This window comes from Sparus aurata, chromosome 9, assembly GCF_900880675.1.
Source record: "Sparus aurata chromosome 9, fSpaAur1.1, whole genome shotgun sequence".
NCBI classification, from domain to species: domain Eukaryota; kingdom Metazoa; phylum Chordata; class Actinopteri; order Spariformes; family Sparidae; genus Sparus; species Sparus aurata.
In genome coordinates, this window is record NC_044195.1 from 19,438,061 (window position 1) to 19,456,233 (window position 18,173).

At 40.9% G+C, this 18,173-nt stretch overlaps 3 protein-coding genes across 6 annotated transcripts in view; 2 read left to right on the forward strand and 1 right to left on the reverse strand.

Moving 5' to 3' along the window:
- Positions 1–2,491: 2,491 nt before the first annotated feature.
- On the forward strand, positions 2,492–5,681 carry LOC115588796 (ATP synthase subunit beta, mitochondrial). The gene is made up of 10 exons (XM_030429587.1): positions 2,492–2,681; positions 3,232–3,405; positions 3,490–3,664; positions 3,855–3,976; positions 4,071–4,255; positions 4,360–4,518; positions 4,624–4,746; positions 4,832–5,044; positions 5,139–5,340; positions 5,432–5,681. The coding sequence occupies exons 1-10, from the start codon at positions 2,507–2,509 to the stop codon at positions 5,527–5,529; spliced, it is 1,626 nt and encodes a 541-aa protein (XP_030285447.1). The 5' UTR covers positions 2,492–2,506; the 3' UTR covers positions 5,530–5,681.
- A 56-nt stretch (positions 5,682–5,737) lies between these two features.
- zgc:172182 (coiled-coil domain-containing protein 89) lies at positions 5,738–9,407 on the reverse strand. The gene is made up of 7 exons (XM_030429588.1): positions 9,200–9,407; positions 6,987–7,453; positions 6,573–6,703; positions 6,357–6,493; positions 6,186–6,262; positions 5,993–6,092; positions 5,738–5,891 (listed from the first exon to the last, which is right to left on the reverse strand). Exons 1-7 carry the CDS (start codon positions 9,257–9,259, stop codon positions 5,805–5,807), a joined length of 1,059 nt encoding a protein of 352 aa, XP_030285448.1. The 5' UTR covers positions 9,260–9,407; the 3' UTR covers positions 5,738–5,804.
- Positions 9,408–10,168: 761 nt separating this feature from the next.
- Positions 10,169–18,173, forward strand: part of lrp2a (low density lipoprotein receptor-related protein 2a) — a 48,254-nt gene continuing 40,249 nt past the window's right edge. For 3 of the 4 annotated variants that reach the window (XM_030429584.1, XM_030429583.1, XM_030429585.1), the window contains exons 1-9: positions 10,170–10,374; positions 15,145–15,252; positions 15,589–15,711; positions 16,165–16,281; positions 16,712–16,822; positions 16,921–17,034; positions 17,161–17,277; positions 17,815–17,958; positions 18,049–18,168. In XM_030429584.1, the coding sequence (XP_030285444.1) occupies positions 10,305–10,374; positions 15,145–15,252; positions 15,589–15,711; positions 16,165–16,281; positions 16,712–16,822; positions 16,921–17,034; positions 17,161–17,277; positions 17,815–17,958; positions 18,049–18,168 (1,024 nt within the window). In that variant the 5' untranslated portion in view covers positions 10,170–10,304. Of the gene's footprint in view, positions 10,375–15,144; positions 15,253–15,588; positions 15,712–16,164; positions 16,282–16,711; positions 16,823–16,920; positions 17,035–17,160; positions 17,278–17,814; positions 17,959–18,048; positions 18,169–18,173 lie in introns of all 4 variants that reach the window. The other variant, XR_003985419.1, reaches the window with a different exon arrangement.

Consider the following 18,173-nt stretch of genomic DNA (forward strand, 5'->3'; position numbering starts at 1 on the left):
ACTGTTGCTTCTTTTGCTTTGTCTGTCAAAGCACTTTGTAAACTAAAGGTAAATAAAATCATTATCATAATTATTGAAATCAGTAAGGTTTGCAGACACTAACTGGAACAATAAGAAGGTTAAAAGCATTTTTAAGCAGTGTTACAAAAAAAATGGCATTGATACCAACAAAATTCCTCAGGTAGGGAGGTCTTAAAGTTCGTGTACCTAATAGAAGTGGCCTGTTCACCTTTGGTCTCCACCATGGACTCCGGAATGACCCGAACAGCCGTGCCTGGGGATAAAGAGCTGAAGGGAGTCAGATTTTCTAAATTCATTGTAAAATGACCAGCAGTAGTGGAGACATGTTACAAAATTGGAAATTAGATCCTGATCTGTTGGAAACCTCCACCAGACCAATCAATTAAAACAAGGCTAACTTTATTGATAAAATAACTACAATATCTCCAAATGACCATCAACAGCTGTAGGCACCCTTCCTTTTTAGGTTAGAAGCAGATCTAACGCACACACAAGTTCCTCAAACAATGATGTGCTGTTAGTACGGCACATTTAGAATACCTTTATTGGCTATTGTGATTTGTTTCCTTTAATTATAGCTTTATGAAAAGGGGGTTGCAACCAGCAGGCGAGTGACATGCAGTATATCTTTCAGAAACTAAATAACTGAAAGCTGTAGGTGGTAACTCACGTTTAGGACCCTGAAAGAAGGTCAGCTGACCATTGACTATAGGTGACCTTTCAGCATACTCCTCCTGGTGTGGTTTAAAGATGGGGCTGGTCCTGTGCAGACTTGGCTGAGGATTCATGGATCTTCTTCCGCCCGCTGTGCTCGAGGTGAGGAGGCTTTGTATTGCAAAGCTCCAGGCAAGAAGTAATTAGAGGAGACTTTTCTGACACAAAGGAATGTTGCATTGAATAATGGCCTGGCAGAATCCAGCCCGTCACTTTGCTGTATGATGAATGACAACCATTCATAGTGTTCCAATGTGTAGCGGCAACATTTGTGAGTTGTGAGAATGATGAAGTCAGATTGACTGTCATGTGTGTCCATCACCTTTTGTTAATTTTCCCTGTTATATCTGTGACTACCAGCGGTTGCAGAAGATTAGAACTATTTGTGAATTTACCATTTTAAACTGGATAAAACATCAGAACTACTGAGGGGACAATGAATACAGAAGTTTTATAGGCCATACACAACGAGGGGGGAAAATAACCTGCAGAGAGACCAGTTGAATCAAAATATCATCCTTCTACACAACTGAATGACATTGAAACAAATCATTTTGTAAATGATAAACAAGGATTAGAACAGTGTAGGTCAAAGAAACAGGAATGTCAAATCTAAAAAGGTGATTTTTGTTAAGGAGTGTCGTGGAAAGTAAGGGTTTTGCAGAGCCAGAAGTTTAAAGGATAACTTCACCCAAATATGAAAATTAAGTCCCTATCTACTCACCATCATACAGAAAAAGTAGTAACAGGTAAAATATCACGTTTTCTTAAGAATCAGAATCAGAATCAAATTCCATTATTAGTCCCGCAAACAGGGAGATTTCTGTGTCACAGCAGCCAAAGACAGTTCAATTTAACAGTAGGCAATTATAAAAGTAAAAGTAAAACATATGATAAAAAGTTAAGAAATAGAAATAGACTTGCATATACATAATATGTATGAGGTCATTACAGTAAATTCTTAGAGAATTATGCAGTTTTATCACTGATGTACATCTTCACATTAAACACTGTGGGTCTGGATTCAGACTCTTGGTGGAACGTTCCACAGGAGTTTGCCCATACTTCAGCAGCCCTGTCTCCAAAGTAATTACATTCAGGCTACTACTGACAACTAACTTGCAATTGCAAAAAAAATTGTAAAGACATAATCAGATCGACCAAATGTCACAGAAACCTAAAATGTACTGTTTATGCAGGAGCACTGAAATGTTCACACAAATAAAAGTGACTTCTTGCTGGAAGACAAGGTTATGAAGTTCTTGGAGCTTAAAAGATAACCTACTTTTAACTTTTTGGGTAAACTTGACACTTTTTTTAATACATTCATTTCAATCTTCACATTAAGTCTGATCATAAAATTAAGTAAATAATGCCCCGTGAGCAATTCTGTGCCAATGCAGCAATACCCAAACAGGATGGAGTCGTTATAAAACACAAGAACTGCATACTCTGGTCTGAGAATACAGCTGGTCAAGCCTCACTATGTTAAATGAAAAGCTCCACAAGACCTAAGGATATTCAATAGCTTTCTAAATTGTCAAATTTTCACTACACGTATTTTGTGAGATATCGGAGTGATTTTACTTAGCACATGTATAGCCTCATGAAACACAAACACTTCTATAATATCATCATGCAGCATGAGGGTGGCAGCAACAGCTAAACCAGAAATCCGGAAGTGTTGGTGTCCCCCGTGCTGCACACGAGTGTCTTGGTTTGTGCTGCCCCCCTTCGGTGAGTGAGGGGATAACACCACGACAGACTGCGCATGCTCAGACAGGCTGCTGGGCTGAACGGTACAGGACTGTGTGAGTCTTCACCTTCAGCCATCTTAACCATGTTGGGAGCTGTGGGACGGTGCTGCAGCGGTGCTCTGAAGGCTTTTAAGCCTGGAGTCAACTCTTTAAAGACAATCAGTGGGAGACATGCGGCCCTGTCTTCGAGTGAGTGTATATACTTTTTACTTTTAAAGCGACATGTCACCATTAAATGTGCTTTGGCTTGTTTTTGACGCTGATGTAGCACGCTCAGTGGGGTCAGGCCTCAGATTTAGCATGGAGTGCCTCCATTCATTGGCCATAAGAAGGTGTTTTTATTTAAGGAAAGCAGCTAAAAATAACAAATCAGTAGTTACTTTGTCATATTTGAACTTAAATCATACGTTGTGGCTGTTGTCACCTCTCGGTTCACTGTTTCCATTCAATGACCTTTCCCAGCAACTCAGTACAAGTCAGTGTTTCATACTGTACTTTACAGCCTGTGAGTTTCAGTGGCATCAAAATATACAAAAATTTTATCCCGAAGCTTTAAAATGTGGAAATGTGTTTGACTTTTTTCTAAATTGTCTAGCAGATTTAATTTATAACATGCATATGATGATCAATGCTTATTCTCTGTAATATGTTTTGATTTCTCAACTTTTGGTTGCTGCTGTCATCGACTTCATGTCACGTCATTAATGTCAATGTCCTTCCCCTGTCATTGTCCTTTCAGGCAGGGGTTATGCTGCCCCTGCTGCTCAGGCAGCACTGGCTAATGGCCGCATAGTGGCTGTGATTGGTGCTGTGGTGGATGTCCAGTTCGATGAAGGCCTTCCTCCTATTCTCAATGCCCTGGAGGTGGCCGGCCGTGAGAGCAGGCTGGTGCTTGAGGTGGCACAGCATCTGGGTGAGTGATCCTTGCGGTTGAAACAGTGCTTTGTTATGAAATTTAAACAGAGTCCTTACTGTCTCTCTTCCTGCGTTACTTCAGGTGAAAACACGGTCAGGACGATCGCCATGGACGGCACAGAGGGTCTGGTGCGCGGTCAGAAGGTTCTGGACACCGGAGCCCCCATCAGGATCCCTGTGGGCCCTGAGACCCTGGGCAGGATCATGAATGTCATTGGAGAACCCATCGATGAGAGGGGTCCGATTAGCACTAAACAGTAAGTGTCAAGATGATCAGGATGCTGGGGTTAGGAGCTAAAAGCCTATTTCACTTTCTGAGTTTCTGGGCACAAAGAGTGGCTTTGTTGAGGACAGTTTAATTTAGTAATTTGTTGACAATTTAAAAAAGGGAATATCTCCATTCATATCCTTTTAGAATAATCAAGACTACCCTGTATTATCTTGCAGAACGGCTCCAATTCACGCTGAAGCCCCTGAGTTCACAGACATGAGTGTGGAGCAGGAGATCCTGGTCACCGGCATCAAAGTGGTCGATCTGCTGGCACCCTACGCAAAGGGTGGAAAGATTGGTGGGTGTACAACCTGACACCCTAGATTTGTTGTTCACATTTTCATACAGGCTTGTCTTAATTTTTAATCATTGTGCGTGTTGTTTTCCTCCAGGTCTGTTTGGTGGTGCTGGTGTGGGCAAGACTGTGCTGATTATGGAGCTCATCAACAATGTGGCCAAGGCTCATGGTGGTTACTCAGTGTTTGCTGGAGTGGGAGAGCGAACCCGCGAGGGAAATGACTTATACCATGAAATGATTGAGTCTGGTGTCATTAACCTGAAGGACACCACCTCAAAGGTGACGATCTCACTTAGATATTTTTATTTGTCGGAAACACAATTTAGTCTTTTGGATTCATGTAAATGTACTGTGTTAACTTTTAAGGTGATTCTCTTTCCCAGGTAGCACTGGTGTATGGTCAGATGAACGAGCCCCCAGGTGCCCGTGCCAGAGTTGCTCTTACTGGTCTGACTGTTGCCGAATACTTCCGTGATCAGGAGGGACAGGACGTACTTCTCTTTATTGACAACATCTTCAGGTTCACCCAGGCTGGATCAGAGGTACGCAGTGCTAAATAAATTGTTCCTTAGTAGCACATGTCATCAATAGAACAACACTTTTCTGTGTATAAATTGAATCTGAGTATTTGTGTCCTTGTCCTTCAGGTGTCTGCCCTGTTGGGTCGTATCCCCTCAGCTGTGGGTTACCAGCCTACCTTGGCCACTGACATGGGGACCATGCAGGAGAGGATTACCACTACCAAGAAGGGCTCCATCACCTCAGTACAAGTAAGATGACACAAGACTCTAATCGCACGTCAGCGCATTGTAATTGTTCCTGATTGTTTACACAAAAATTGCTCATTTGTTACAGGCAATCTATGTGCCCGCTGATGATTTGACTGACCCTGCTCCCGCCACAACTTTTGCTCACTTGGATGCTACAACTGTGCTGTCCCGTGCTATTGCTGAGCTTGGTATCTATCCCGCGGTGGACCCTCTGGATTCCACCTCCCGCATCATGGACCCCAACATTGTTGGGGCTGAACACTACGATGTTGCTCGTGGTGTGCAGAAGATCCTTCAGGCAAGCCTAATGTTTGATATTAAGGAATCTTTAATGGTTTTCAATGCAAAATTAAACTAAAACTTTGTCTAACAACCTAACCTTTTTTTTTTAGGACTACAAATCATTGCAGGACATCATTGCTATCCTGGGTATGGATGAATTGTCTGAGGAGGATAGGCTGACCGTGGCTCGCGCTCGTAAGATCCAGCGTTTCTTGTCGCAGCCCTTCCAGGTAGCAGAAGTCTTCACAGGCCACATGGGAAAGTTGGTGCCTCTTAAGGAAACAATCAAAGGCTTCCAGAGCATTCTTGGAGGTAGAGTGTTGCACCAACATTTAAACATTTCTCTAATGGTGTAAACTTGGTGGACATTTAATTGTAATGGTTATTCTTTTTTCTCTTGAAGGTGAATATGACGCCCTGCCAGAGCAAGCTTTCTACATGGTGGGTCCCATCGAAGAAGTCGTCCAAAAGGCTGAGAAACTGGCAGAGGAGCATTCTTAAGTGATTCGTCTGTAGGGTTTTATGAGATAAACATTTGTACAGTATAATTTCTATTTGAGGAACTTCTAACATGTCATGCTAAGTATGTTGTGTCGTGGTTCCATTTCTCTGGAAAGTTGAAGATGAAATAAAAAGTTTCATTGTGATATATATACTTATACCCTTATTCTTGCCTTTTTTCATTATCGGTGATGTCAGTAACCAAATATTCTTGATGGAAATTCTTTTTAATGACAATGTTGGTAAGAAAATATACACTTCCTTAATGACAAAGTTTAGCCCGTCATGTGGAAAAGTTTCTTATTTAACTCTCTTTCTTGTGTAAGGAGTTTGGTGCTGTGTTCTTTGAAGGCTTCAAAATCCTATAAAAAAATAATGATAGAAGTAAATAAGTTAAGCATGTTCTCAACCATCTACAGGCCATTGTCAATTTCACTTTCCAATATTGCAGATTCCCACAAACCTTTTTGAACATCCTAAATTTTAGTGTTGATTCATCAAGAGCAGACTGGAGAGACTTCACTTTCAGGTCTGCATTAACGGCTTCTGCTTCCTGTTCAAACCTGAGGGAAAAGGTCAGCGACAAATATAGACAGGTTGTTGCATTACTGTGGATTTTTCTTAAAATAGTTGTTTGTTGTTGATGCACAATTTACCTTTCCTCTGCTTCGACCCGGGCTTTTTTTTCTTCTTTCCATTTTGTCTCCAGCTGCTGGATTTCCTCTTGTTTCTCCTATATTGAAGATGTTTATGCATGCATGAAATGAGTGGTTCATCTATGCAGAGCTGTGATTTTAGTTAGTAGAACACATACTCTTTATAATCACCTGTATTACTTTCCCTCTTTCCATTGACAGACTTAATAACTTGTCCTTTTCTTTGGTGAATCTTGTTATGCTTTCTCTCATGTTGTTTTCCTTCAAAGCATGCTCTTCTTCAGATTTTTGTAGCTTCAGCTTCAAGTCTGATCATGGGAAGAATGCCAAGAGTTTACGAGTTGGATTTTGTAGCAGTTCAGAGAATTATAGACATTAAATACCCACCTTGGCACATCTCTACAACATCTCTTTGCTGTTTCTGAGCATTATATAACTGATCAAGAAGTGATGCCTCCTTAGCTTGATGCTCAGTTGCTTGTTCCAGGATTTTTGACTGGCATCCTGCCACTTTCTCCCTTAAACAAAGACGTAATAGCATCAAAACCATTTGTTTCTTTCCAATCAAGGGACTAATCCTTAAGTCTATAAAATGTTAACAATATTACATTTTCCAGGACCTCAAGGTGAAGTCGTCTTCACATTTTAAAAGCTGTAAGTGGTAAATTCAGGGTAGTTTTAGTTAAATTACTTATAAATATGTAAAAATTACCCAAATTGTTTTTTGATAAACTTTCTGTCGATGGACCAATAGACATGTTAGCACTAATATTAACTGACACTGATTCGTTTTCTTCTTACCGATATTCATTTTCCTTATTTGTGTATTTCTCCATCAGCTGTTTGATGTCTTGCAACAGTTTTTGAACATACACTTCTTTATCTTGCAGTTTTTGGGAGAAAAGCGAATCATTTTCTGACTGCAGCTTTTCGTTTTCCAGCTTTAACTGGGCATTCTGATTTTTGTGGTCGTCCATGAATGCAATAATTGCTTGATTGTTGGCAGCTAAATCCATGAATCTCTTTTCTATGAGCTCTCCTTTCTTTCTTTCACAGTCCAGTTCTCGTTGGCAGTCTGTTAGTTGCCCCTCCAGCTCAGTATTGATTTTCTGCTGAGCTTGACATCGAAGAAGCAGCTCATCAGCTCGATGTTTTAGTATGCAGATTAGACCTGACTGTTCGTCTATCCTGGACCGCAGCGTCTCTGTTGTATCCTCCACAGAAAGGCTTTGAAGTTTCTCTCGTGCTCTCTGAACACTGTCCATGTGCTGGGAACAAGGGAAAAAGCAATATGTTAAAATCTGACAAAAAGGCCCCTTTGGCTGCTTCTTGGTGAAGTTATGCTTTGTTTGGACAAGGGCCATTCTGTTACTGTTTTTTTGAGGCCAACACTGATGAGGTTATAAAATCTGATATTGATATAACAGTGGAGAGAAGTGTGATCATGGTATCAACTGAAGCAGACATTCTACAAGTGAAACAGTCACTTTAATGTACAAGCATTATAAGCTGAATATACTTTTAAATATCAAATCTAAAAGACTCATTATGGAGGCAGAATGGTTAATGCCACTGACATACTTACATTTGACGTTATAAAGTTAGTGATGTGTTACCTGTAAGATGGCTGAACTGGAGCTAATTTGACTTATTTTCTTTTCTACAGTTGTGTGGCTGTATTTCAAGCAAGAGATTATATTTAGCAAGCATAGTAAATGTATAATTTGTACATAACATATTGTCTAACAAAGCTTTTCAAATAATATAGACGATTGTTGGGGCCAATTACAATATAAGAGGGAACATTTTTTAATATAGGCTATCAGGCGACATACCCATGTTATACACACGTTTTTGTCTATAAATGACACCAGTAAACTGAAACAGTAACCTTTACTGAGAACTTGGTTATTGTATTATTGTATCTTTTTCTGCGTTGTCATCTCTAAAAATAAATATTGGTACATATCGGGAAATGTATAGATCATGACCAGAATTTCTGTGGATACACCAACATGGCTAACAGATAAACGGGTTGGGCTCTAAAATGTATTGGAATAGAAAGTGCAATAGTTAATTTGGAAAAATATATTAGGTTAGTTGCTTTTTAGTGCAATGCTACAATATAGTTAGTTACACAAACAGGAAACTTATAAAATATCTATAAAAGAGATACTTTTAACTTCATTAAAGCACATCATCATACATGAGAAACAGCACATTTCTGAATGTTAAACGTATAAATAGCTAACTTTACTACTTAATATTTACTATATAATTATTTTTTACAAGTCAAATTATTTCTATTAGTTAGCAACTTAGTTATTTTACTAGTTAGCTTAAAGGTGCACTATGTAGTTTGGGGGAAATACATTTAAGTGGCTGAATTTTATGCCCAAACTAATTAAACACTTTTTTTTTTCATAACTAAATAAACTGAATAAACCAACTGAACTTAAAGGACAATAAAGCTTCATATTTTTTTACTGTGTTTATGTGGCAGCCCCTGCCACCTGTCTACAAACTTCAAACAGTGTTCTGGGGACTTTATTTTCCTCAGAGAACAGCTTGTTAATTCAGTTATGGAAAAATTTATATTTCTGAGTTTGTATTATCACCTCATTAATATATTCTGGGTTTTAATTTCTTCTCCAAAACTACATAGTTCCCCTTTGAGTTATTACGTATGGCGTTGGCATGTCTGAAGAGAGCAGGAGACGATATCATTAAAGTTTGCAGAAAAGTTGGTGACAGTTGCTAGATTGGTTCACCATTTTGTGCCTCTATTTTACCTAGCTAATTTAGCTCCCTGGGACACATTTTGAGGAAAGTTTCAATTTTAAAGACTTTTTAAATAACTATAATACGAGTCGAATGCGATAAAAGACATGTGTGAAGTTGAGTGAGATATTCCTGACATGAAATCTTAAGTGTATTCAGGACACAGCTAGCCTTAACCCGCAAGTTCGCTAAACAAGCTAACGATTTTTGCAGTAAGTTGTACATAACGTTACCTCTGTCGTGTTCCCCTCCAACTTTATGAATTTTTCTGCATTTCTCTGTGGAGTTGCCATGATGACTAATAATTAAGTGTTCATAACTTCCCGTCGGTTTTACATCGAAAAAAACTGCTCAAGAGACTCTGTTCCTCATTTCGGAGAAGGAGAACGCGTCTCAGTAGTTTCAGTTGCTCGGTCGCTAATGGCAACCGTCATAGAGTTTGTACTCTCCTGAGATTTATTAGCAGAGCAGGTGAGGACGTGTTGCTGTCTCTGCTCCGCCACATGATGGAGGTATTGGGCTTTTTATCCGCCGCTAGGACTGTGAAGGTATGGGCCATCTCGAAAAGACAAGGTGGAAGAAACAGTACGTTTACTCTGGTGCATTTTTTAAATTTGGAGTATGAAAACCGTGTGAGGCTTTTGTCTCTGTTTTGTTGCTGTCCATGTTGAGATCTGGCGTCACCATTAATGTAACTGTTTTACTCATAAATCACGTGTGTGTCTAATCCCAGGGGAACATGTTAATTGCCGATTCCTATCGATCTAAAGAGCGCCCGTAACATTTCAGGCATTTTTAGCTTTTGGTGAAATTTGAAAAAACACTTGTCCTGGAATTTTCTTGTGGTACCTATGTCAAACTTGGATGAGTGTAAAAAGAAAAAAACAAGGCTCCATTCTCGGACTCGAATCAGAGACGTCAGGTTTAACGTGACTCGTCTGTGCATTCAGGGCACCCTGACTTGACGCTTCTCGTAGTTCTACTTTGTTATTGCTCCCATCATTATTTTCCTCCAAAGCGGCCGTAGACACCCCGTCCTCCCTCAAGCCAAGGGGTTTTGAAGGGGCAAATAAACATTGATGATAGCCCGCTGCGAGTGAAAAATCACTGGCACACAGGACGAGGCGGACCTGCTTGGTATTATGCAGATTCCAGGGCCAGAGGGATTTATCCAGAGGGCCGGGGCTGGCTTGGGGGAGCGGCTGTCCTGGCCTTTGTGCACGCCCCTTTTCATCAACTAGCGGGCCAAGAAAGACAGACAGAAGAAAGCAACAGCATCCCGGCCCCAGTCCCTACAGCTCCTCCATCTGCACAGCGGAGCTGGACGGACCAGCCAGAATGTGGAGAGCAGTGCTACTTAAACTCTTCCTCGTCTTCATATGCTGTGTTAGATGGTGCCACTCTGAAGGTAAGTGGTGTGATATATATATATATATATATATATATATATATATATATATATATATTTTTTTTATATTGTATATATTTTATTTCTGCTCCCACAGGCTGTCAGCTGAATGATTCACTGAGGACCTACAGAGTTGTGCTACTAGTGATTAACCCAGTGCACTTGTTGCTCATCACAACAAACCAGCTTTTGAGCTTTTGTTGGTGATTTTAATGGGGGGTTTTTTTCAGCAAAGATGAAAGAATGTCCATCCAGTGGGTAACAGTTCAGCTATCACAGGAATCAAAGTGGATAAATCAACATAACGCGTAAAAATAACCTTGCTAATGATACAAAAAGCCACTTTTTAAATCTTCTTTGCAATTGAACCACCCATTCAGCCTCAGTAATTTTGATGAGGCCACTCGGTAGAGTAAGTCTGGCTCCAGAGCTACATGTTTTGCCACATAGTATTACTTTAAAGGTTGAGCACAAAGCCTTCCTCACACAGATTGGAAGTTCTCTTGAGGAACTTTTGCCTGAGCTTTACTGTTGCTAGGTAACAGAAAAGAGCATGTGACTTACAGACAATCTGTGAGGACTGAGAGCCACTGGTACAAATCTCATTCGGTGGAGCAGATTTTACGCCGCGAAAACCACTGATTCAGACTTGATTCCATGCTCTAGGAAGAACTTGATTCTCTAATGTGCGACGTGGGCAGATGAAATGCTCAGATAGTGCTCTTTAAACATGACAGTCTTGTGTTTGTCTCCTGTGTTTGTAGCCCAGCTAGAGCCTACTTCTCAAATTGTAATCTGCTTTCTTTTTGCTCAACCCTTAGTATGTAAGCTCCTTAGTGTGAATCAAGCAACTAATTACACTGCAGCTGCTGCAGAAAGGAACCATTTCGACCTAAGGGGCTGTTTGGAGTAATGGAAAAATTTGTTTTACCAAGAATAGGATCATGGCAATGGTTTTCTTCTATATTTATAATGAAATATCCTGGACTATTTCCTCACTGGCTAACAGATGCACAAAAAACAGAAAAGGTGGATCATCCATGCCAAAAGACAATATAACAGTGTTGACACTGAGACTGTAGCATTTAGAAAATTCACTTGGCATTTCCTTTGAAGTGCAGCAGTCAGAGTACTTGTTGCTGAAATACACTGATGACAACCGAGGTGTACAAAGTGATGACTTGACTAAAACCACAGACTCTGAGAAGACTTTGTCAGCATGTTCACGGTTGATCACTAGCTTGAATTTGTTGTGATTAACAGATAGTGATGTAGACTGCTTAAAAGAAATTCACAGCGCTTCCTGAAGGCTTTTCCGGTGGTGTGTGAATCAGACTGAAAGATGTCTCAATCATATACCAGGAAAGATTAGTAATGGTCTATATTTGTAGTTTTAATGTGAGGGTGAGTGGTACTTTCTCTAATCTCTGCCTGATCCTCCCCAAGAATCCCTTAGTTTGATAATTGTTTCGTCCATGACCCTCTGTCACACATTATCCAGCCCTTGTTGTTGATACCCTTGCAGAGTGCTTACACTGGCATTAATAGCTAATGTGTCACTCTGAGGGGATCTAATGGTGCTGGTTTGTTAACTATCTTCTGCTGTTTTTGCTGTTCCAGACATGTTTTAGCAGTAAATTGAGTTGTTTTTCTCCATTAATCATTGGCCAGGGCAATTTTGATAACCTATTAAGTGCACAGTAAGAACTTTAATGGTGTTACCAATTAGGTTTTTTATTATTATGACACAGACTAACGACTAGTATTTTGGTCAGGTGTCGGGCTGGACTGTCTTGAGTCTGTAGTGACATCGTTAAGATGTCTTCTGCTACGTTCAGACCTTACAATGCACACAAACTTGGCCAGCACTTGCATGTTAAACCTCACACATGCCGGCTTCTTTCCGGTGTGGGAGCCTAAATCCTTGTGCAACAGTTACACTGCGTTAGAAACAGGAACACAGTTGGCACAAATGGAGAGCAAATCCTTTCTTTTCCTGCAGCTCCCCCAGTCTAGGTTACAGACACTGAGGATGGAGTTTAGCCTCCAGTAAACAGTTGGTGAGCTGAGACTTACTGTACAGATAAAGAATAAGTTGTCCAGTGGCTCGGGGCTTTGTGACAACTTAATCTATGTCCCTTTTCACTCATATATTTGTTGAGACACATACCGAAAATCATGTAGCGTATTCCTCAGTTCTAACCAGACTGAGGCTTTATTCCTCACTCTATTTATTCCTCCCTTTTGCTCCCATGCCACTGCCAAAGCCCCTTGGTTTTTCACTGTTTTGTGTGTAGCAGTAAGAGCCAAAGTCACTTGTTTGGCAATTGACTGCATTCTGCCGCATTGATTTCCATATGAAATAGGCAGCAGCACTCCGCTCTGACAGCGTGGACTGGTCCAGCGTTTCATGCTGCCAGCAGCCGTTCTCTCCACTTTTCTTACACACACATTCAGTGAGTGCAGAGGGCAGCGCCAAAACAAGACGGTATTGATGAAAGCCTGGAGACATCTTTCAGGCGCCCCACGTGACGAGAGAGAGATGTTTCAGCGGTAGTGGACAGGTGTTTTCTTAATGGGTGGCTGTGAGAGGGGAGCTTGTTTTTTTTGTTGACCTTATCACAGCCTTACTGTACTCTGCTTTCTGCTGCTCACCTCCAAAGTGGCTTTTTTTAGGGTGACACTTTCAGTTATGAGTTCGCTTCCCTGCTGGCACCTCTTTTGTGCCATTGTGATTTCACTGTGGGGTTTAAGGCGATTGGGGGGCTTCATTCTAATGAAAATTCCTCTACTGCTCTTCTTTGTTGGGCAATAGTAGGGCGTCCTTATCTTCCTGCATGGATAGTGCGGTGCTCTCTCCTGCTGTGGGTTTAAGTTGCTAATTAGGAAAAGACAAGGCCAGAAAGAAGTGAAAGGAAAACATGAAATCACAAGAACACTCAAACAAAAAGCACTGATCATCAGACTCAGATTAATCATTCTTATTCGCAGATTTGCACCCTGGCCTTTGTCTTCTATAATATTGTCTGACATAGTGAAATTGTGACTGTGAATGGTTTTTAAGGATGAAGACATCAAAATTTGTGGATTAAGGGACAGATACAAAGAAGACGTTCTTTTCAGCATGTAAGAAGAACCCTCGCACAAGATAGTGCTGCTGAAAGGTTCAGCTTCAGTGTATCTGTCACCTTTCCCAGAAGTAATGCTGTCAGGAAACACTGAATGCATTTGAAAGCTTCCAGCAGATTGGTTTCTCCTTGGCATATGTGGTTTTAAGTTGTCAGCCTTAGTCTCAATGTATGGCAACTATAAGCATTTTGATCTTTCCCAAAGCAGATTCTGATAGTGTTACATCATATTTTATTGTGTTGTTACATAGTCCCCATTTTATTGACACAATCTTTCTCTTTTTTGGAAACTTTCTCATCCTGTACAGACAGTGGTTTTGTGTTTGCACATTCAAAACCTGAATATATTGAATGTGCCCTTCATAGTTGAGGGAAAAAATGCTGTGTGTTTAATAAAGCGCATCTCTTAGCTGTTTGCATACTGTTTGCAACAGTTGCCACTGCTGCCATGCTATAGATGATGCTGAAACCTTCACTGCCTTGCAACAAAGGCCCCCTTTGAGCAGATTGTGAGCAATTTTATCATTAGTAAACTGAGCAGGAAAAAAGGTTTGCCTCCTGGGTAGCTGCTGAAGGAGTTAAATATGCAAAGCTTTTAGTGTAGTATCACAGGCAGTGACCCCACTACTGTTGTGGAAGAGATCAATCTTTAAAGGGGAACATTATATAAAGGAGATGATAAACCTCTGACTGTTAAAACAATCAGAGTCTCATTCACACAGCATTTATCATGCCAATAGGCTGTTGGTTTGTAAATTCATTATTTACCATTTACCTTAAAAACACATTTCTCTGCTCAGGTCTACAACGCACCTGATGGCATAACTTCTAACTTTTTTTTTTTCACTGTCTCTATATTTTCTTGTAACTTGTAACTTCAGGCCATTATAGTGGAATTGCAGAGCTATAGATAAGGTGCATTGCAGCATCTGATTATAGACTCACTCACCAGTGTCTTGAAAGAGTAGTAAGCTATTTGATCGAGAAGGAGAAATGTTTCTACATTTCTGGATAAAACAGGACAAAGATAGACCACCAACCCCAAGCGTGCACACCAATCACCACCTCACAGCTCTTTTCATGAAGAATTTAGGGTTGAAATCGCAGCGGTACCACCCAGTACCACTATTTATTCCAATTACATTTTAGACCAGACAAGATCAGCGTACGCCATAAATCAGGCTGTCAGAGAGACAATCAGAATTACGCATTCCTATTTGGACGGGTCTGATGGAGTGCTCTGCCACTGAACTATGCTGCCTGAATCAATCTCCCCTGGAAAATGTCTGGGAAGGTAGAGTGGTGGTGCCTTATCTCTACAGATGCCACTCACAGAGAACATCAAAAGGAGGCTCGGGATGAATGCGGTGAAGGTTGTGTAACTGTTGGGGGGGGGGATGGCTGGCACGCTTGTCTCCAAGGCTTGTCAATGCTGTTAAAAACATGCTTCATCAGTAGAAGGCATCCATACCCCCATATGCAATGTTTCTGTTAGATATGAAGTATTTAAGAATTTTTTTCTTCTCTCAAGGGGAAGAATGGACAAGATGACAATTTTTGGACACAATTGAATAAAAATAACAATGATGGAAAACCCTGTTGATTAAAGCTCTGATAGCATGTACATTTTGATTGTGTTTAGGATGTGAATTGGGGCAGTTCCGCTGCGGGACAGGCCGATGTATACCAGGTGACTGGCACTGTGATGGAACATCAGACTGCGTGGATGACTCTGATGAACACGACTGCCGTGAGTTACTCATTTTATCACATCAGTATCATCGGTTTCCTGAGAGGGTTGGAATATATAGTGGTGGATGAAACACTCAAAATGTTAAAAAAAACATACAAAACAAAACATAACATACTTTGAGTACTAATAGTCAAAATGTACCTCTATAGTTTCATCTATAATAGTTTATCCATCATATTTTACAAATGTGTTTTATTTTTCGCACTTAAAGTTTTAATCTGCAAAGTAACCTTTTTCGTTTCCACATGTATTTAGTGTGGAAGTATAACATACATAAAATTGTTACACAGAAATACTGAAAATGAATGAAATGCTCTGTGTGTGTTCCCACAGCTCAGGTAACATGTGATGAAAGTCATTTCCAGTGTTTGAGTGACGGCGAGTGTATCCCCGATGTGTGGGTGTGTGACGATGAGGAGGACTGTGAGGATGGCTCAGACGAGAGGCAACACTGCCGTAAGTAAATTTTTTACATCATGAGCACTTCTTCAATGAAATATGTATATATTTGATGGTAAATATATCAAGTAAATATTCTAATTTCTGATATGTAGTTTTTAATATTTTTGCCCATCGCACAAATGTATATTATCTGCTTGGTCCAGTGCCTCATTAAAACTACTGTATATCACACTTATTTTAACATAGTTATTTAAATCCAGGATATAATTTTTATGGCTGCACCATTAGATTAAATGTTCCTGGATGTGTTAATGAGGGTTTGAACAATAAGATCTTTAAGATAGACCCACCAAATACAAATATTGGACTGAGGAAGTTAAAGAATTAGATGATTGTTCAGTTCTTATAGCTACTGTTAAAGTAGATACAACTTTTAGGTCCATATGAAAATGATATTAATAAAACCTTAACTATGTGCTGCTAAGTCACTATCCAATCTGTCCCCAGCTGGAAGGACATGTACCAGTGGCCAGTTCAGCTGTAGTAATGGAGCATGCATCCCGGCAGAGTACCGATGTGATCGTCTGTCCGACTGCTCAGATGGGTCTGATGAGAGAGACTGTCGTAAGTCTTCTTCAGGGTGGCTTCCCTTTTTTTCTTTCTTTTTTTTTTTTTTTTTAAACTCAGGCTCCTGTGGCATTTTAATCAATTTGTTAAGATTAAGAGGCTTGCTGACTGACAGAATGGGCCACAATATGCTTCTTGTTGTCAGAGGTTGATTGCAGATTCCTTGGTGGATTAGTCAAGCTGAAGTTCAGCTGCTATGCCATTATTGTGCCGACATGGTAGACTCGCAGCACTACACACTGTGGTAATCTCACAATTGCATAAAGAGCGCTGTGGCGACTGCTGTTGTTATGGTGTGAGCCTTAAATTTGAGTCACTTATCCTTCCCATTCGCCAAGCTTCTCACATTTTAAAAGGCTGAAAAGCGCACAGCTGTCAGGCTGATTTGAGTGCATAGTGTGGCCCTGATGATGATTTAATCTTTCAGATTACCCCGAGTGTGCACAGCTGAGGTGTGCTAATGGGGCCTGCTACAACCTGACCCAGCGATGTGACCATGTACTTGACTGCCGCGATGGCTCTGATGAGGCCAATTGCAGTAAGAAGCCAGATTCATGTTGTATGTATGCAATGCCATCAGCAGCATGACGTTATCACCAAAGTTTTTTTCTCCTTTTTCTGATGTGTTTTCTTTAGCACAGCACTGCAATACAGGCCTGTTCCAATGTCATAACGGGGTGTGTGTTCCTCAACGCTATGTCTGTGACCATGACGATGACTGTGGAGACCGAAGTGATGAGCTAAACTGCAGTATGTAGCCTCCATCTTTCTATCAAACCCCACTGTCTGTCTTATGCCGCTCATCTTCACCAAGATGTACGAGTCAATTACTCTGTGATCCTTTCTGTGTGTTCATATTCTCCGCTTCACCTGCAGCATATCCCACATGTAGAGGGAACTACTTCACCTGCCCCAGTGGCCGCTGTATCCACCAAGTCTGGGTGTGTGATGGAGAAGACGACTGTGAGGACAATGCAGATGAAAAAGGCTGTGGTATGGACACAATAGTTCGAAAGCAGTTGTCATAAATTTAGGCAGAAATGTTAGGCTGGTTAAGGAACATTAGAGACCACACTCGGGCTCTCTGTGTGAACCTGATTCTTCTCCAGTCTCCATGGTTGGTTTGTGCTTGCAAGACACTATGCCTGTGCTCCTTTAAGTGTGTTATTCAAATGCCTCTTTGTGGCACAAGATCGTGCAGCCCCCCAAAGGGCTTTAGAATTCCTCCACACGGCTGTGAAGAGTGTGTGTTTTTAGAGGATGGGCTGCAGAAGCCCTCTGAGCCCCCATGTGACCCCCTCAAAGCTCCACTCCCCTGCATCGATTTAAAGTGACAGTAATTTCCCTGACAATGAAGTCCCAGTGACAATTTTTGTTAAGACCAGCACCGCATTCCCGTGGAGATATAACTGCCTGTATTAAACACTGAATATATTTTAATTCCTAACAGTCTATAACTTATGTGAAACCCTAATTTTTCTGCGTGTGAGCTTGCACAGAACAAAATGGATGGATTTGTTTCATCTTCAGATAACGTCCAGCGGGAGTGTTACCCAGGAGAGTGGCCCTGTCCATCCTCTGGCCTGTGCATCCCCATTGATCAGCTGTGTGATGGGACGGCTCACTGTCCCGAGGGGGAGGATGAAACTAACACCACTGCTGGGCGCAACTGCAGTTAGTACCAACACAACTAACGTCAAGTACACATCATGACATCTAATATCACCATGTTATTGTCACTTATCTGGTTTCTGCATCGCTCAGGTATCTGGAGATGTGCCTCTCTGAGCTGTGAGCATCGTTGTCATGCTTCCCCTGATGGAGGGACCTGTTCTTGTCCTTCTGGATACATTGTCAACAGCAACAATAGTCGCTCATGCACAGGTGTA